Source organism: Drosophila takahashii, chromosome 3R (genome assembly GCF_030179915.1).
Source record: "Drosophila takahashii strain IR98-3 E-12201 chromosome 3R, DtakHiC1v2, whole genome shotgun sequence".
NCBI classification, from domain to species: Eukaryota; Metazoa; Arthropoda; class Insecta; order Diptera; family Drosophilidae; genus Drosophila; species Drosophila takahashii.
In genome coordinates this window covers 31,244,742-31,265,360 of record NC_091681.1, presented here as the reverse complement: position 1 = coordinate 31,265,360, position 20,619 = coordinate 31,244,742, and the positions used below count along the sequence as shown (strand labels likewise).

Genomic DNA, 20,619 nt, shown 5'->3' with positions numbered 1-20,619 from the left:
TTATAGGTGGGTTTCTTGGCTATGTAAGGGGGATATCTCCGCTATTCAGTGCTGCAAAACGCATTTTATGAAATAAAACCGAGATTCAAATTCAAATTCATAAAATTTTCATTTATACTTTTACTTTTTATAATATTATTTATTGCTATTAGTTCAACACATAAATTATGTATATAAAAACACTAAACAAATTTACATTTTAACTTAAGTACTGTATCGACGATTATACCTCCTCTTTTTGGGCACATTTTGGGCAGCAATTAGGTCAATGTAAATATCCCTGTCCAGATGCACCTTTATTTCCTGCTTTTCATAGACTGTCTTGATATCGAAAAGAGGTAAGATGGCCATTTTCATTATCATCAACAGGGTGCCAGCCGCAGCAGTGGTGGGAATCAGAAGGAGCCAGTACTCCAGGGCCAGGTAAATCTCATCGCTCATTCCCAAGGATAAAAACAGCAGCCTCACCAGGTGGTGTATCAGCCGTTCCAGCATGCACCAAACCACGAAGGAGAAGAACTCTAGGATGGCCAGGGACCCGATCGTCTCCACCAGAAACTGAATGGCATACGGCAGGTGCTTATAGCGATCCGGATACATTTTAATATCGCTGGCCAGCAGCATGAGGGCTCCCGCGAATATCCAGCTTCCCAAATTCGGAGCGGGCGAACAGCGATCCGCAGCTTGCGAAAGGCATACCGAAATCCCGAGTATTATGTGAATAAAGCCGGCAGTGAAAACCGCTCGATTAGAGGCCATTTCTTCAAGGTCTTATGTCTCTTTTAGAAAATTATTTCTATGCACAACTCACTGAAAATTTTAATATTCTAAACTTCGATTTATATGACATATATACTCCCGATGCCTAAGGCTATAGGAGACACCAAAAATGATGTTTGTTTTTTCCAAATATTTTTTAAATTTAATTTTTAAAAATATTTATTTTCTTTTTATTTATAAAAATCTTAACCAAAGAGTGTTTTGGATTTTATTATTATTAAGCTTGAGCGCGAAGCACAGAACACATTTTCCGGAATTCCCCGGAATTCGGGTCAAAGCCAAAGGTTCTGCGGCCAGATAAGCAAGTAATCAGATCTGTTTTTCACTCACAATGAATGCATACATAACTTGCACGTGGATTACTATTTAAATACTAAGTAAATACTATTTACACCTATTCGAGGGCTAAAGTTCAACAGATTTGCTGCACTCACATAGATTTCCGCTGACAATCAGCCAGCGACCCCTAGCCCTAGAATTAATCACGGTCTTTTGACTTTTAAAACTTTTAATTCATTTTTTTTGATAAAGGTTAATTAACAACAATTTAAGAATGAGAAATATACTAGTACTACAATTTGTTAAGATATTTTATGAACTATTCAACACCGCAGATCAGCATTAATATGAATAAATGTATAAACAATCTCTCTGCAAATTCCTTTCAATTTTAATCCACATCGATAAGCATTAGCGATCGTGTGAGCCGGCGTGAAAAGTGTGAAAATAGACTTCAATATACTGCTGCAGACATATCCCCTGGAGCGACTAGAAAGCCGCCGTGGCATTTGGTCAGCTGCTAAACTACGCAGAACATACGTACGTGTAAGTTTTCTAAACACGCAAAGGCAATTAAAATTTTTAAGCGACATACGAACCCCCACGAATTGCACGCAGTTAACAGGGAGCTGGACATCCCACAAAAAGATTGACTGCAGCAGCCCAATGCGGGAAAACAGGAAAGGTGCACCCGATTGGGTCACCGAAACGTGGTTACACTCGAAAAGGCAATGGCAGCAATCAAGGCTAATCAATATAATTTTCAAATAAATCAGTTAGCACTTGGGAACATTTTTATTAATAACTAATATGTACATAGGTATACCATTCCAGGTTAGTCACCAGACATTAAAAATGTGTGGGTCACCAAAACTTAATTACACTTTAAAATGCTACCTATTAAAGGGATATTAAATAAAATTAAAAATGTAACATGTGCCTAGTTAAAGTTCCTGCGTTTATAGAAAAGTTTGTAGCAAACTCGTTTATTTTTTGATCTTATGAATATACTTATGAATAATTAAATAATAAATAAAACTATCGACTTGAATCTACTTCTATTCTAGTTGTATTCTAATTAAATACCTATATTTATTCACTGATGTATTCTTATAAAGTAATCACTGAAAAGTCAATATTTTTTTTAATTGTTTATCAATTTTAAAAAAAGAACTATGGAATCGCTAGCAATATAAAAAAAAAGTTATAACGCTTTCTGTTTTTGTCCTATAAAAATCAAGGTATCCCCAGAAAGACTCCGTTTGAAATCAAACCATCAGATATGATATTTAAAGACACAAATATTTTCTACCTTTTCATTTTGAGATATTATTAACGGACATGTAATGCAAGCTTTTCCGTGTTTGAAAAGAGTTTGTTAATAGTTAATAGTTATGAGGGACTCGTCTTAAGCGAGAGCTCCACGTTAATGACAACACTTAACCAAGCAAAGCCCATAAAGCAGGACAAGTACCCTTTTGGCCATTGTAGCCGGGTTGTACAACATATCGTATGCTTAATGCATAACTAATGAAGCAGCAGCTCCTACGTTTCGTGGCACGACGCTCGCAGTCGCTTGTGGCTAGTATTGCACTAGCGTTTTGTGCATTTTGCGGCGAGGCTGTCACTAGGACATGCCACAATTGCTGGCCTTTAATACCAAATACCCAGTACTGCAGTGCAGTGCAATCGAATCGAATCGAATTGAATGGAGTGGCCAATGTACAATGTACAAGTCGCTCTGCTCTGCTCGTTTTTGGCTGCAGAAATGTTTCGTGGTTCGCAAAGTGCCGCTGACGCCATCGAATTAGATTACAGAAACCGCTTTTGTACGGAAAGTTGGCTAATTAGACTTCAGGTTCACTGAACTATATGCCAATAGTTGGGTGTATTACCACTGCAAAGGGTTTAATATGTTTTTGAAACTGAATTTTATGCCATACTGACCATAAAGGAGGATTTCGAAAAGGCGCTTTTAACTTGAGTACCTCTCATTTGCATTGGGTTCGGTTTGGGTTTCGGGATCGTAGTTCGTTCTATACTCTACGAACTACCCATACTCGCTTTGTCCCGGAGTGAGCATGCGATGGTACTCATAATCTGCATTCGGAATCTAATTCAATTAAGCAATGTTAATGGCCTGGCTGCGGGACGGGTACAGCTGCGGTCAGGAAGTTAGTACATGGTATGTGCACAGCAAAAAATACTTTAAATTTAATTCAAAATGTTTGCAAATATTTAATATTTACCATCGGGGTATGGAAACCATGTCATAAAATACAAGCTTAAGCTCTTTAACTTTCGTAAAGTAGACCTTTTACCTCTGGGAACAATAAAATAAATAAAAGTTGTAGGTATGCCTTAATATTAAGCTAACTTTTTCGAATATATATGTTGTCTATATGTAACATTTAGGGTAGCAAACACAGTTATAAATATCCTTTTTTATAGAATAAAAATTAGAATTTAGAAAAAATGTTTTAAAATATCCTATATCAATTAAAATTATTTCACAATTTTTATTTCACTTAATATAAACGTGTGGTCCTAAAGGTAGGCAGTTAATTATTAATAATTATACACATTCCATCATATAAAGCCACATATTCTCTCCGTGTAAATACATAGGTGGGAAGCCCCACATAAAGTGAGCATCCAGGAGATGTATTCCCCGTTCTCGCCGAGACCGGATTGGATTTCCACCTTATAAATCTACCATCCGCTCCGTACTTTTCTTCTGACCGCAACTGTGCACACACATTCTCCCCTGCCATCTATAAGGTATATATGTGTATTTATATATATATTTTTTCTTGGCCGGACCGAAACTGATCTGGGCAAAGTGATTGTTCAGTTTCAGTCCGCCAGCAAGGCATCTTTTGGTTATTTGGTGCGCATTGGTCCCAAATCGAATTGTTGTTACTTTTATTTAGTTTTTTTTTTGCTATTGCTGGCCAGGAATAGGAATGCAGTATGCAGTTGTACTTTGTGGAGCAATTAAAGCGGACGAAGAATGATTTAACAGCCTGTGGAAAGCCGAAAGAAACATGTGAGAGGCCAGAACAATGCACTCATTGTGAATGGTCACCTGGCTTTCGGCAATGAAAGAAATTTAAAATTATATTTGCGATCATAATTTTTATACTACTTACAAGTTGCAGTGGAGCTCTGCAGAAGTATGTAATTTGAAGCCAGTTTATTGCTCGCCTTTATTAGTTCATTCGCATTTTGTGCTGATAACGTAATATTTTTTTAAAGCCAACTGGTTGCAGATTTTTTCATTCGTCCAATGACTTTTAACCAAGCAGAGAGCTTTTAAAGTTTATGAATAATATAGTAGACTATTGTCTAGAAAATAACCATTCTTGAGGAAACATTTTAAAAATAATGCACACAAACGATTTTCGTGATATGCAGACTTTAATTGGTAATTTGCTAAAAATACAAATTATTTTGCTTATATTGCACAACCTAACATTATTGCCACATAATGTCATACGATTTTTTCATGTGCCTGATTTATGCAACCCAGTATTCTCAAGAAGGTAAACTGATTTTAAAATGGCTCGACCAGCAATTCGAGCTTAAGAGGATGGTTGAAGCGAAACCTTACAATTTTGGCTGACACATTGCATTTAACCTTTTCATATCCGGTATTCGTGAGGTATCAGAGAATATTTAACTGAAAAATTCTTCAGAAAAATTAAGTGTTAGCAACTATACAATTATAATTATAACAATAGCAATTTATATATACATATAGAAAAACTATAATTTATTTTTCTGAACTTGAAATTAGTAAAATGATCCAAGCGAACACTCCAATTGTCGTGTAAATGGGACATTCGAATTGTAAAAGTGTTGACAAAGCGGGAAGGCAAAAAAAACAAATCTAACCCACATTATGGTAATCCAAAACCCCTCAATAAATTTTGCAAGAAACTACCTTTTTATAATAACGAAAGAACAAGAAACCGTGGGCTAGCTTTAATTAGTTCCCAGCTTAGGGGAATTTAGCAAGACGGAGAGCTAAAAGAGTTGAAAGCTTAACTCTTGGTTGTTGGGAAACATTAAAACGGGCTAATGATGTACATCTTTGCTGAAAACCCTTGCACTTTCTCTTCAAGTGAATTATGAAGATGGGATGCCGGCAACATCCCATGGATTTTAGCACCATGGAGATACTGTGTTAATGGCCGGTAAGCACATGTCTTAATCTTTAAAGGCTCTTTGAATGGGCCAGAGAATAAAAGTGGAGTCAGTCATAGAGATTTGTGTACTCTTAAAAGTCGAAAGCTGTTTAGATCTTTAGCTGGCAGATAGGAGGGAATATTCGCAGGTATATTAAGAAGGCGGTTTTGCTAATCGTTTGACATTTTAGATAACTAGATTTTAAGAAATTATCATACGATTTTTAAATTTTGATGTTTTATTAAAAAACTAGTCGGTAGTATTTTTAAAAAATTAATAAGTATAAGCTACTCCTAAATATAAGTAAATATAAAGTTAGTTTTTTTAATAAACTGATCTTATATATTTAAAAAAAAAAATTTTACTTCAATTGTTCTTTTAGCATCCGGCTGAGAATGATAATATTTGCTTGGTGTGCGACTGCAAACACCTCGCAATGATATGATGGTAATTTCGTGGATAGCAAAGCAACTGTCTCATTGTCCCAATACAATGGGAATGGAATATGCATATATGCTGCTCCATGGCCGCCTGACAGGTACAAAAATGCTGTCTGCCCCTTTAGTGAACTTCATTCATCGGCTGGGGTTTGGGGACTGGGGATTGGGGATCGGTTCGGAATCGGGATCGGATCGGTGAAGTGAGCGGGTTCGGAAAACTGTGCGGCCACAGATTGCTGCACAAAATCGCAGCAACATCACCTAAAACATTTTAATAAAAACTTTTACACAGCCCCCAAACAACACACAAATGCAGCACATGCAGCTAAAAACAAAAGAGAGGGAAAAAGCCAAAAACTGGTTCCCCATAACATATCCAATCCCCCGATCCCCAAACACCTATGGAAATGAAACATGGTGGTCTTTTATTTACCTTTGACTTAACAGCGCGCTGTTAGTTGTTCAAGATTTTCAAGAAACCCGAAACATACATATCTACATGCACCTGCAGATCGTGGATCGCAGTACCTGTACTATACCAATACCATAGGCGAAGCCTTTCGCACTCGAAAAATGGTTATATATCTATGGCTGTAGCGATGTGTATGGTGGTATGGTATCAGCTGGTAAACTAGTCCCCAAAAACCAGTTTTACCGCAAAAGCGAATGCCAACAGAGGAGAGAGACTCCGATTCCATTCCGTTCCATCTGGGTTTTAGATGGTAGCGCCCACTTGTTGCTGAAACCAGAGAGACACAGGTAAACCGAAACAGTTCCGATCCAGCCAGCGAGCCGACATCACGTACTTTCGCGCAGTGTATTTATTATGTGCCTAATCGTATTTTAGGTGGCTCCCGCGATACCGGTTTTCAAGCTGGTATGAATATGCCTAAGAGCTAATTTTTTAAGAGTTATATCTCCCAAGAAAATGTGTAAAGTTCAGAATGGTCCGTTTATGGCGACGTGTGATGTGTGCGGTGGATCCGCAGACCCTTTAAAGGGCATCCTACCCATAAGTTCCCCAAGCCAGTGAATAAAAAATATGAAATAATAATAGTTCCCCCGTTTAAATAACAAAGAAACCCCGGCTACAAAGCATCCATCATTAAACAAAAAAAAAAAAAGATGATTGTACCTACCCACAACCGAAAGCAAGACTTTCTCTCTTGCCAATTTATTGTTTACCCAAATCACACAATGCTGTAAAACAAACAAAAATTTCACATCAATTTAACCATCATCACTTAACTCAAGTCAACGAAAACAAAAGAAGTATAGAACACTAATGTGGAATGTGAACGTGATCGCTGTATTAAATGCCAGTGCTTTTAGGGGCTGGTAGAAATCGCACACCACGAATTTAATTTATCGAGATTTTACCGGGATTTTATTTTGCGGCATTTGCAAAAGAAACAACCAAAAAAATCCGAGAAAAAAACGAAAAACGTTTTCTGTCAGATCGGCAAATGAGGTCACGTATGCCGAGATTTGTGTAAGAAAACTTATACAGTCTTGTTCACTGTACGGGCAGACATAGATAGTCATCAACTTGCCATGCTACTTTTACTACATGCTACCAAAAACTCCCACGCGCCGCTTTGTTTCTTGCTTTTCGCGAAATATTAAGATTTATAATTAATCCCCGGAGAGGACAGCCTCGAAAGGGAAAAAAAGAAATAATTAAAAATCAATCTAGTGTGGAAAAAACAAAGGAAAACCTGTCTTGTGATCGTCATTTTTAAAATATCGACTCAATCCGAGTTTTATGACAAAGCAACGCATAAAATTAATATTAAAAAAAAAAGTGTCGTGTGTGTTTTTAATTAAATTTAACCTTGTTTTTATACACAGCGTACGGGTGGCAAGGAAATACTTGATTACCTATATCACTTTTCCGAAATGTAATTGAGGATCAAGAATTCCTTTGTTAACGACGTGTGATTTCATTCCTCACGTTGGATACTTAGCAGAAATATTTCGAGCTTTTGCATTATTAAATCTTTAGAATAAACGGTAAGTACGAAGTTATTTATCATTAAATTATACAGTATTTATAGGGGGGAAAGAGATTAGGAGACACAAAACAATGTCCAGAGCTTGAAAGATTAATCTTCATTTGCTTAAATGCCCCGAAGCAGTTTATAAAGAAGAAAACATAATCACCTAACAGTGCTTTTTAGCGGCAAGTCAGGTCGATTAATTTTATTGTCACCAAAAAACTTTGCAGTTCAATGTCTTAGTTTAAAATTATAAGCTTAAGATTCTTTAATTTTTTTGCCATCTTATAAGTTATATTATATTTTGCTAAAGTTGAAAGCTTTGCCTTTTAAATTGATGACCATTTAAGACAAACATATTTAAAGATTATTTCTGTTACTCAGCAGTTGTTCAAGTTTTGGTATAGGCGTTCTCGAAAAAAAGGCAATTCATTAAAATTAATCATCAAGAAAAATGGTTCCCAGTAAATTGGCTCTAAGATACTTGTTGAGTTCATTAGAACGATTAGAATTTCAAAATCGTTTAAACTCATTAAACTTTTTAAAAGGCATTTTGCAGAATTTTTAGGGACCTCAGCTTGGAATACTCTTATATCATACAATATTACCTGAAATGAATTTATATTACCACCTCTTTGTAGCTACAAACTGCTCAGATTGAGATGGTTTATATGCTGATAAAAGACAATATTTTATTGTCAGCTGGTATTATGAAACATCTCACGAGTCAAAGAGGAGAAATATGCATATAAGCGTACACTTTGTATGGTCTGCAGCGCGTCCTCCTGTCCAATAAAATTAAAATACAATAAAACACTCACGGAATTAGCATAACAATCACAGTTGGAGCTGACAGAACGATCGAATGGGTATGATTGGTGAGCCATTATGCTCAGGGTATCCCGAGATTCGGTCCCCCAAAAGAGCTATTTGTTCCTTTCTTGTTTATTTAAGATTTTTGTGTGTGGCAACCATCTCGTTCGCATTCCAACAGATTTTAGATTTAAGTTCGGTACGTATTGTACCACATTCAAAACTAGAAAATGTTGGCAAAAACAGCATCAATAAGCAACAGGTTTCCCGTATATCGAATCTGCACCCAGCATTCAAGCATTCAGGCATTCAGGCACACAGCACACAGCATACAGCGCCGATACCTCGGCTTTCGTTTATTTTGCAAACCAGTTTGGCACATTCGGCTTTTTCTATAAGTTTCCGGTTGAACATAATCAGCAACTGACTTTCTGTGGCCACCACCGAGCTGCAAAGCTCTATGATCCATACTCCATGCTCCTCCGACTTTTGTTTGTACGGGGGGAAAATGGAAATGGTATTTTGTACATGTTCAGTGAAAGCGGAGGACTTGCAGCGATTTTCCCGATTTTAGCCAAATAGTAAATAGCAAATAGCGATACGAAACGAAACGAATCATTTAAGCCCCATATCAATACAATGTGATATCTCGCACTTAAGTTACGCAATTTACGATCGTTGCTTTTATGATTTCGGAGATTATTTCAGCAATAGTTGCGTTTCGAGACAAGTTTGATTCAATTCGAGATTGCAGCGCAGACATTAGCAAAATTAAATAAATCGTTAGGAAATTATACACATTTTTATTGCTTTATTAACTTTTGAGTAGAGTAATTGAATAATATTAGGCAATCAGAGCAAATAGATTAATAAATCATAAATTAGAGCAGGCTTAAAACCATTTTATAAAACACCATACATTAAGCATTAAAATAAAAAGCTTATTTATTGATGAGTTAGAACTACTTCTTAAAAACCTTTTAAATTAAAACAATCTTTGGATCTATCTATTTATCTGATCGATGACGATCTAATCCGGTTTTTTATTGCCGAACATAAAAAGGAAATTAGTGGGTAATATAATATTGACGTTATAATTTCTCAACGAAGATCCTTCGTTCGTTAGAGCGAGCACTTTATAACTTTATTTTATGATATATTTGGCTAACTAACGCCACTGAACCTGTGCAATACCTATGGACCGAATAAAAGCCGAGGTTGAAAAAGCGAGAAGACCAGAAGATTAGCGTCGATCTGTTTCATTAAACAAACGATCCGAGTAACGGATACGAAGCGATAGGATGGGATAGAGGAAAAGTGGCTCCTGGTGCCAACGAGTCTTGGGCTGGAGAATGAGATTCAGATTGAGATGGAGATGGCGATGGAGCAGAAAGCCAGCGGATGTAAGAGCAGAAACTTAGGGATAGAAGCCGCAAGAGAAGTGGTTGCCAACTTCTAGCTTCTAACTGTAAGCCAACCACAAAAGTTGATCGGCCAGTCCGAGTTGGCCATTTAGGCACCCGATGAGATGAGGTGGGCAAAATGTGCAAAATGGGTAAAATGTGCACCTGATCGTGGAAGGCCCGTTGTCTGGTTTCTAGCTGCCCGGCATGGCTTCCCACTTTATTAACCAATTTATGATCCCACCGTTATGAACTCTTCTCTGTCAATAATATTTCCCCCCTGCCAAACGGAACTAGCAGAAATTTTCAATTTATCTCGCTAAATTCTAGAGCTTCGGATCTTCGCATCTTAGATTTCCACATCTCCATATACGTTTGTATAAAAGAGAATAAAAGAGCGACTAAGACAACGCCAAGTTTGTTAAATGGTTTATTGCATATTGATATCACACCATTTAAGGCTTGAGAAGCCGTCTTTGCATACAAAAGCAGCAAAGACCAGAAAAAGCTGAAAAAAAAAGCAGCGCATGCAGAAGACATTTTTTTCGTAGAGCTCCACTCGGATTTCCACATTTGCTGTGTGGGCCCAGCGTAGGTTAAAAAATAATATTTAAATCAGACCCCAGATGATTTACAAGAAATACATATTTGTTTACTTTTATTTTCAGATATAAAATGACTGCGAGAAAACTCACTCCTCAGCAGGGACTGGGATTTTTCGGACTACTCATCCTGCTCTGTTCGGCGGTTTTGGGCAAATCGCAAATGTGCGAGGTGGAAACCGGTCAAACGAATATTATTCTGGATATCGAGGAGAGCCGAGAGTCTTGTAAGTATTCTTTATAGAAATATATAATAACCTTAGCCCGACTAACTAAGTAATTTAAGCCGTTTAAAATGGCTTTAAACAGGAAATATGAGTTTTAAAACTGCATACTTCAACGTCAAATCTATTACGTGGATGCAAAAACATGAATGGCCATATGCTTTTTAGACAAATCGCTTCGAGAGCAACCTCGACTTCAAGATCATAGACTAAAAGCACGAAAGGTGCAAGACCATAATTATAATTTTAAACGTGTTCAAAGCACATAGGCAGCCCATCACATCACATCAAAGAATAAAAAGCACGTCAGACAAGAGAAATTAAATGTACTTTGTAGATACATTGTATGATTTACATGCTGCTAGGGTGAACCCTCTCTATAAGGTGGAACTAGCCAACTCTAAATGCCATAATTGGTTGATTTTGGCCGAGCTATTAAGTCATTTCAGAGCTTAATTAGGTTTTTTGTCGGAAACATTTTTAATGTCAAAGGTTCCCACACAAAATGACCTAAAATATACAAATTAGTACGTCATAATAATAGGAAAACCTTTTTTCTTAAGATTACAATATGAATGGATCCATAATATTTATGTACTTTTTATACAATATGAATGCGTCTTTCCTAAGATTACAAAATGAATGGATCTTTAAGATTTATGTATCTTACAAAATACGGATATTATAGGTCTTACGATTCATGATATGATAACTTATAGATGTAAGAAACAGTACTTTATAATCTTGAGATTACAATATTAATGGATCTATAATATTTATGTCTTACAACGCCATAACAAATTTTACATTCTATTGGCCTTTTATTTTATAGATCATAAAATGTTATGAGTGTCGAAAACAATACAATTCGTTGTGTAATGATATGATCTCACTTTTGGAGGCGCCTAAAGCGAAATAACAAGATCACGCGAAATTCAAGCGACTTTCATGTGCATATATGATGCATCTACGATATGTGCCCACAAATATGTGCATATATATGTACAGACGTATATATACAACGCAAGTGATCGCTGCAACTTGACCCCAAATGCAAAGAGAAAGGCTGCTGTCTGCAGTTTTCTCAGTTTTCTTAGTTGTCTCGTTTCCCTCGCGATATGTTTGCCGGTTTTAGAGCTACTTGTACCAATAACCCAGCTTTATTTATTAGACATCAACTTTTACTATATTGTTTATGCATTTTTTGTTTCTTGCAGTCATTGGACAGCCAACCACTCCGCCAGAGCTACCAATTTTCGGCGATCCGGAGACGGAAATCGCTTTGAATTTGGTCTTCCCGAAAGGCCAGCCGATCTTTCAATTGAACGGCAAGAAACTGCAACTGCTGCAGCCTCTGGATCGAGATGAGGAGAACCTCAGTCACATTGTCTTTCAGGTACTTTACCCTCTTCGTCTTTGCTTCTGAAAGATTCCAAATATTTATGAAAATATTTTCATCCCGAATCGTTTTAGGTCTCCTGCACCATTAGATCGACAAACAAAAAGCGCACCATTCCCATTATTGTTCGGGTGTCGGACATAAATGACAATGCGCCGCGTTTCATGAACACGCCCTACGAGGTTACCGTTCCCGAGGTGAGTAAATAGTACATCTAACACGGTAAATAGACATTTTCCAACGTCCGCACGATCAGCTTTTCGTCGCCTTTGTGTGGTGTACCCAAAGTTTGCCCGCATTTCTCGCTGTAGTTCCTCCGGTTCCTCGGAGTTGGGTGCCAAACGGACTATCACGCTGGAAACGGTCCCAGATGCACTGAGAAAAATAATAGCTTTTCTGTTTAATATCTTGAAATCACTGAGAAAATTAATTATTATTATAAAATGATTAATTAATAGGTAAAATCTGTAATATCTAGATGGAAAAAAGGACAACAACGAGAATCCAAATCACATTTGAGTAGATCCTTTTTAATTGATCAAAAATAACTATACGTTTTTGAAAAGAGTTTGCTGTGTTTCTTTGATAACATTTTTTGAGGAAATTTGTTTGCTCACCTATTTTCGTTGATACAATTATACCACTTTACATAAACTTTTTAGAATTTCTTTCTGTGCATTAGTCAGGTGAATGTGCATAGTCTTCTCGACGCGACAGCAGCAACTACATACTGAACACTAATGAAGTGGTAGTGAACATGTTTTCAGCGCTTCAGCAACACAATAGCATGTCGAGTGGATCGGATCCCCAGTATCCATAGTATCCGCAGTATCCGCAGTATCCACAGTATCCAATGTATCCCCAACCATCAGAATCCGAGAGGAGACGATCTTGAAATCGGCGGCAAGTGCGGCAGGCATTGCCTGCCGGCTTTTAATCACGTATTTAGACTAATAACGTTCAATTACAGAACTGTTGACATATTAGAAAGCAGCAGTCAGCAAAAAGGCATAAAACAAAGCGGAAACGTGCTACATACAAGACCGTACCAAAGAACCCCTATAAAGTGCATAGCTTGGCGAAGAAACCTTGCCAATAAACGTGCTAAAGTCGCACCTGTATCTTTACATAATGGGAGAAACCTCACTTAAAAAGCCACACACACTTATTGAGATATTAAACCTGTAGAATAATTACCTAAAGCGTTTGTTTTCATAAGAACGTTTAGCAAAGAAATTATAACTGCCTGTCAATTCAGTTAATAGGTTTTAAATTACCAAGAATAGTCAGGAAAATTAAATAATTTCCTTTTAATCTCTCTCTAATACAAAAACACTTTCCTTAGTCTACGATAAACCATTTTAAATTCAGAAAGAAAAACCTTGAGCTCCTCTTTATATCTTTCGATCGCCTAGAACCTTGAAAGTATCCCCTACCCAGATAGTAAATACAATAAAACTGAATTTATATCGTTCATTGGAATTTGCAATCAGGACGTTTACCCATACGAAATTTATTTAACAATGTGAAGCCTTAAAGTTTAAGAAGCCTGGTGCGGAATAAACAAAAGGGCCAGTCTACCTGCGTCAGAAAATTGTATATATAGTGCATTGTAAATTCGAGATCCAGGTCCCTTTATATGGCGTTCTGCCAGTCAAACTGGAATATAATTGGTATGCACTTGCCGGCTTAGGCGAACACTCCCAAGGGACCAAAAAAGCGGAAAAAAAGCAGCAGATGATGTGATGTCCAGGGAAGAAAAGACAAGACAACAGAATAGCATTTCATTGCCGCTCTATCAAATAATTACAAGAACCGAGATAAATTATACCTATAGGTATACCCATAAAATGCAAGGTATGTGCAAAATCAATACACAGAAAAGGAAAACGACGGCAAGTCTCTAAAGATTTGCCATGCTATTAAACTGAAAAATTATGAAAAGCGAAAAAAGATGACCTAAGCTTGCATGCCATTTAGCAGAAAAACTAAAAACAAAAACCGAATCGCAAAGTTCAGCAGATGAACAATGCGGTGAGCTCGGCTCAGCTGCAATTCTGGGTACTAAATTACCGACTCAAGAGTGCAGAGAAGCTGAAAAACAGACTCTCCATCTTCCGAAGCGAGTAGCAAACTTGCTCCTTAACATCACTTTAAGAGGCTGTAACCGTTATATAACAAACCCAGCAGGCTTTTGGATCTCATCTCGGTACCATCCCAACCACTTGACGGTAAAGACAACAAAACAATGCGAATAAAATAATGATCTCGGAGTTTCCGTTGGCTTCCCAGTTGGGTTTCCATGGGAAATGTTAGAAATTTTTCAGCCCAAGGTGGGGAACATATTTTGTGCTGAACTAGAAATATAAACTAACCATTTATTAGCCAGGCAGGAAACACTTTCGGTTCTTAAACGAGGGCAACCTCTCTGAAAATACGCTTCCCATGTCGAATTAACTGACATTTCAATGGCTTGTGCTTATAATACCCATAGGTTATTATAATACCAATGTTTTTCCTTCTTTTTTTTCAGAGCACACCGGTGGGAACCACTATTTATCGCAACATTCAGGCCCTCGATAAGGACGCAGGTGTCAATGGGCTGGTCGAGTATTTTATAGCCGAGGGCAGTGCCAATTCCACCGATATCGAGAAATATAGTGCAGATGGTTATGGCACCTTTGCCATATCTTTTCCCCACCAGGGTCAGGTGAGATTTTTCTTAACTTCTCTTTTAGCAAGATGTAATATAATTTATTTTTTCTTTTATTTAGGTTACGGTGGCCAAGACTCTAGACTTTGAAAAGATACAAACGTATTATCTTACTATTGTGGCTTCGGTAAGTAGGGGCTAACTAATTAATTAAATTATTACAAAGGGTTAATTAAGTGGTCTACTTTCGGGGCTAAAAAGCCCCCAATTATCTGCCTACTTTTACCTTTCACTTGGGAACCCGGTTAAATGATATATTATTTTGTATATTTTTAGGACCGCGCGCGCAATACCGCAGATCGTCTTTCATCGACCACAACTTTGACGGTTAATATAGCCGATTCGAATGACTTGGATCCCTCGTTTATATACAGCGGATGTGCTTCCCTCGATGGGGCCTGCATAAATCCCGAGTATTCCGCATCGGTGCCAGCTGGATCTCTTTTAGGAGTACTAACTGTTCTACCCGAACGGATTCAGGCAGTAGATCTGGATACCATAAACTCGCCAATTCGCTATAGTTTCGCCAGTGGAATGCCGGGAAACTATGCCGATTACTTTCAGATCGACGAGAGTACGGGGGTGCTGAAGCAGACGAAAGCTATAGATACGTCGACGGCGAAAAAGTATGATATCATAGTGAAAGCCGAAGAGGTTTCCCCGGGACCACAGCGTTTTACAACGGCCAAACTGGAGATATTTGTAAAGCCAGTGGATGCCAATCCCCCGGTGATATCATCCTCCCAAACGGAGGGCTATGTGGATGAGAACTCAGCGATTGGTACTAGAGTATTAGACTCGAATGGTAACCCTATATCGTTCAAAACCACAGATGCCGACCTGAGTGACACCGATCCGAAGCCAGATTATATATACGAACTGACCACGCCGTCGTTCAATGTAACATCCGATGGCATTTTGATAGTCAACGAGGATAACCTCGATCGCGACCCTCCGTCGCCAGGACGTTTCAAGTTTCAAGTGGTCGCCCGAGAACCGCGAACCAATGCGGCCAGTGCCCCACTGAGTCTCACGGTCCATCTGCGAGATGTTAATGACAATGCCCCCAAGCTGACGATGGTGCCACCCATCTCCATAACAGCCGGAGATCAGAGTGAAAGTCGTCTGGTCACCCAGGTCATGGCCAGCGACAATGACGAGGGCCCCAATGCCGTGGTGACCTACTCCATTTACCATGTCTCCAACAATGGATTGCAGAAGTTTACCATCAACGAGACCACGGGTGAGATTCGAACCCAGGGACGTTTGCTGGCCGGCGAGCAATATAGCATTACGGTTCAGGCCTCGGATATTGGTGGATTATCCTCTCAGGCAATCGTCGAAGTTGGTGTTACCCCGGGACCGAATACGAAACCCCCGCGATTCCAGAAACCCATCTACGAGGTTCAGGTCAGCGAGGGCGCCGAAATCAACTCCACAGTCACAGTGGTTCATGCCGAGGATCCCGAAAACGATGCCGTTGTCTACTCCATAATATCTGGAAATGATCTGAGGCAATTTGCGGTGGGTCAGGAGAGTGGAGTGATCATAGTGATAAGGAAGCTGGATCGGGAGAGCCTAACCCGCTATCAACTGATCCTGAAGGCAGAGGACACCGGAGGACTTTCGAGTAGTGCTACTGTGAATATTAAAGTAACAGATATCAATGATAAGAATCCGGAATTTGACATCTCCACCTTGCCCTATATCTTCCAAGTGGATGAGGGTAAATCCCAGGCTTCCGTGGGCGTGGTCCATGCCACCGATGCTGATGAAGGTATAAATGCGGAGATTACCTATTCCATTCCCACCGATATACCATTTACAATAAATGCCACCTCGGGAGAGATCCTTACTTCCAAGGAACTGGACTATGAACAGTTAAATGAGTACAAGTTTGTGGTTACCGCCAAGGATGGAGCTCCCGACGCTCGACTGGGAACAGCTAGTGTTACCGTGATGGTTCTGGATCTCCCCGATGAGGTGCCCAAGTTCAGTGATGCCCGCATTGATGTACATATACCGGAGAATGAGGAGAACTTCCTGGTGGCCAGTGTGCAGGCTTTTGATCCGGATACGGTCCCCGAGATAACATACGTTTTGAGGAAAGGTGATGCGGAACTGTTTAAGGTTTCAGATAAAACGGGTGAAGTGAGAACGCTCAAGGGTTTGGACTTTGAGACCCAGAAGCAGCATCAACTGACCATCGGAACCATAGAGAATGATGGTGATGGTCCCGGGGATACGGTTCTCTTAACCGTGGATGTGGAGGATCGCAATGACTTACCACCGCGATTTATAACCGTTCCCGATCCCGTGACCGTCAATGATGACCAGAGCATTGGAACCATCATAGCCACTCTGCCGGCAATCGATGGCGATGGCACTTCGCCGGGAAATGTGGTTCGTTACGAGATCGTGGGACGCGGCAAGGCACCCAAGTACTTCCAAGTGGATCCCGACACGGGAGCAGTTCGCCTAAGAGATGAACTGCGCAAGGAGGATGATACCGAGTACCAGGTGGACATAAGAGCCTATGATTTGGGGGAACCCCAACTGAGTTCGGTGGCTCCGCTGCGTGTAGATGTACATCATGTTTTGGCCAATGGAAATAACGAGATTAAACTGGACAATAAGTTGGAAAGTGGGTTGGGCATGAGTAGTGAAAGTATAGGTCTGGCCTTCAGCGATGATAGCTACACGACCAGTGTACCCGAGTCAATGGAAGTAAATAGCACTCTAAAGCTCATTCAGATAGTGAACTCAAAGGTATCCACCGACGGACCACCGGCATTCAAGTGTGAATTTGTCCAGGGCAACGAGGAGGGCATCTTCAACTTGAGTGCCGCCGATCATGGTTGTAACTTGGTGCTCCTGCAACCCCTGGACTTTGAGAATAAGACCTCCTTCACCCTGAAGTTACGCCTAACATCCCATCGCTACTTTGTCAATCCACTGAAAGACACCTCCACCGTGGAGATAATAGTTCAGGATGAGAACGACAATGCCCCCGAGTTTGAGTTTAATCGGCTGCGGGGCCAACAAGACACTTTCTACACCGTGGTAACCGAGGAAATGGATGTGGACACAACCATTTTGCAGGTGCGAGCCACAGATCGTGATTCGGGGAAGTTCGGAAACGTTCGATACACTCTCTACGACGATGATGAGAACCGTGTTAATATGGTAAGTGCACAGAAAAAAAAGCAGATATGATATAGCGTTATTTCTACCTTATTTTATATCAATAAAAAGCCGATATGATTTATGTCAAATTTAAGATTCAAACATATCAACATGATATTTTATCATATCATAAAGAATAAAAAATTTGGTATTTTTTGAGCAAATAATATAAAAATGATTAACATAATCCTTATTCATATCAAAATGATATGAATAACTTGATCTTTAAAAAATATCAAATTGACCATTACCATTTTTGTTCTGTGTAATCAAATATTTGCTTAGTTCAAAAATCAAATTCTTACATCTTTCGGTAGTTATTATAAATATAAGAAATTATTATATACCTTATAAGTTATAAGTAATTACTTTAAATTCTTTATAATTTCACATTTCAGTCCATTAAATATTTGCTTAGTTCTAAGAAATCAATGTCTTACATCTTTCGGTAGATATTATAGATATTAGAAATTATTATATAACTTATAAGTTATAAGTTATAACTTTAATTACTTTATAATTTCCCTTTCCAGCCCACGAGCTTCTTCATGATGTCCGAAGATACTGGAGTTTTGCGAACTGCCAGGCATTTTAAGAATGAGAATGATTTTCCCCTCACATTTTTGGTGGAGGCACGCGATAGCGATGCTCAGGAGCAGGGATCTCATCGCACGAGGGCCCGCATAGTCGTTAATAAACTGGCGGATATAAATCGCATGGCATTATCCTTCCCGAATGCAGCTCCCAGCGATCTTCGCAATTATTATACTGAACTAGAGGAACTGCTGGACAAGAAGACCGGACTAGTCAGCGGTATTGAGCGCATGAGCAGTCAAAAGTTGTTGGCCAAAAACGGTTCGGTGATCGAGAATCCAGCTGCAACGGATATATGGTTCTATCTGATCGATCCCAAGACGGAACAGCTGGTGAGCCGAAAGGATAGCATTGTGGAGAGCACTTTACTAGAACCAGCTGCGAGATCGGAATTGAATATAGCCCTGCCAAGAGCCACAGCCGAAAGTATATCATTTCCCCTGGAAAGAAAGGAACAGGTTCATAAGGTGGGTTTACTTTTTCAGATCTATAATTTTTAGGTTTATATAAACTATAAATATTTTTTAATTTCCAGGTCAAGGCCGCTGTAGCCATCGATAATGAGGTCTTTCCCTTTACCCTTATTGCCATATCACTGGTTATACTTATCCTAGGCACCATTGGCATTATTTACATATGCATTTCTTGGTCAAAGTGAGTTTCTAAAATATGAAATTAAAAATATATTTTTTATAACAAATTTCTATTAAATAGGTACAAAAACTTTAAGCAACGCATGCGTCAGTACTCCTCCACGAATCCACCCCGATATGATCCCGTGATCGTCAATCAGCAGGCCTCGAATGCCAGTGAAACGATTGCGAATATGAAGGAGTACGAAACCCAGATGCTGGCCATGGCAGTGCCTCCGGATGTGGATGACGATCTGCAGCTGGACTTTAGTGCAAAGAATCATGCCTTTTCGCTGGACAATGTTAGCTATATAACGCACAAGGAGAACACCAATAATGGTGGTGGCCAATCGAGTCCATCTCATTCGGATGCCACGACGGCGACGATTGCCACTCTGCGGCGGCACAAGAATCTCAACAATGCCAATATGAACAACAATCTGGCCATTAACAATAGGCAGAATACCTTTAATAGAACGCTGGAGATGAACACCCGGAACAATGCCAATCCACTGGGATCTCCTCCTCCGAATGGTGCTCTTTCGGGCACTTTGACCTTGGGTCGCATCAAGCACCAGAATAGTAACCACTATCAGAACGGCGCCTACAATATAGACCCCACTGGTCCCAATAATATGGCCAATGCCAAAAATAATGCCTACAGCACGATGGGCAGGCGGGGAAATACCTTCTGCGATGTGGGTTTGCTCAATGGCAACGGGGAGCTGATGAATGCCACACTGGGCCGAAATGGCCAGCTCAACAATCGACTTTATGGCGGAGAAGTGCCCATCACCAACCCACTGTTTCAAAGGTAAAATATTACAAAAAAATATAATAAATAAATTAAATAAAATATTATCCATCTTGCAGATCCAGTTCTGATCACAACCACTTGAGCAGCACCAACGAGAACGTTTCCTTTGGCAAAAGGGACTATGGCCAAATAGGCTTCTCATATCTAAACGATTTGGATAGGTCAGAGGTTGAGACCACAACGGAACTGTAGGGTATATTGATTAAGATTTCCACATATAACAGACTTTGTTAATATATGTAGCTGCCAATTTATATTTTTAATAGTGCATTTTAACAACGAGAGCGGTTGCCATCTGTAAATATTTTAGTAGAAATACTGAATGGAGGAACTGATAACTGATATATATTTAACTGTGCTTTAAGATCAAATAATTACAGTCATTACTTTTAAGCAAAACAGAGTGCATATTTTATATTGTTTAAGAAACTGCTGAAAAGCTAGGCATTTTCTTTAAGAACTGTTGAAAATTTGTACATGCATAAATATAATCAAAATATTAAGTTGTATAAATTATGAAAAGCCAATAAATGTAAATAAATAAATACG

At 39.0% G+C, this 20,619-nt stretch overlaps 2 protein-coding genes across 3 annotated transcripts; one reads left to right on the top strand and one right to left on the bottom strand.

The window, feature by feature from the left end:
* Positions 1 to 105: 105 nt before the first annotated feature.
* On the bottom strand, positions 106 to 858 carry LOC108065291 (uncharacterized). Its single transcript, XM_017153217.3, has one exon. The coding sequence runs from the start codon at positions 757 to 759 to the stop codon at positions 205 to 207; it is 555 nt and encodes a 184-aa protein (XP_017008706.2). The 5' UTR covers positions 760 to 858; the 3' UTR covers positions 106 to 204.
* Positions 859 to 6,477: 5,619 nt separating this feature from the next.
* Cad99C (cadherin 99C) lies at positions 6,478 to 20,610 on the top strand. 2 transcript variants are annotated; one of them, XM_070216453.1, is made up of 13 exons: positions 6,478 to 6,567; positions 7,542 to 7,703; positions 10,572 to 10,732; positions 11,947 to 12,125; positions 12,203 to 12,325; positions 14,662 to 14,838; positions 14,903 to 14,968; positions 15,118 to 18,027; positions 18,561 to 19,088; positions 19,157 to 19,275; positions 19,336 to 20,067; positions 20,127 to 20,263; positions 20,337 to 20,610. In XM_070216453.1, exons 3-12 carry the CDS (start codon positions 10,579 to 10,581, stop codon positions 20,260 to 20,262), a joined length of 5,124 nt encoding a protein of 1,707 aa, XP_070072554.1. In that variant the 5' UTR covers positions 6,478 to 6,567; positions 7,542 to 7,703; positions 10,572 to 10,578; the 3' UTR covers position 20,263; positions 20,337 to 20,610. The 2 variants fall into 2 exon arrangements, with proteins under 2 accessions (XP_070072554.1, XP_017008806.2); XM_017153317.3 differs by having other exon boundaries at positions 20,127 to 20,609.
* The last annotated feature ends 9 nt before the right edge of the window (positions 20,611 to 20,619 follow it).

What these genes read in the sequence shown, in the direction of transcription:
- LOC108065291 (XM_017153217.3), bottom strand. Translation starts at nt 759, where the DNA reads ATGGCCTCTAATCGAGCGGTTTTCACTGCCGGCTTTATTCACATAATA.
- Cad99C (XM_070216453.1), top strand. Translation starts at nt 10,579, where the DNA reads ATGACTGCGAGAAAACTCACTCCTCAGCAGGGACTGGGATTTTTCGGA. An exon ending in CTTTTCCCCACCAGGGTCAG is followed by an intron (nt 14,839 to 14,902) that starts GTGAGATTTTTC and finishes TCTTTTATTTAG; the next exon opens with GTTACGGTGGCCAAGACTCT. An exon ending in ATCTTACTATTGTGGCTTCG is followed by an intron (nt 14,969 to 15,117) that starts GTAAGTAGGGGC and finishes GTATATTTTTAG; the next exon opens with GACCGCGCGCGCAATACCGC.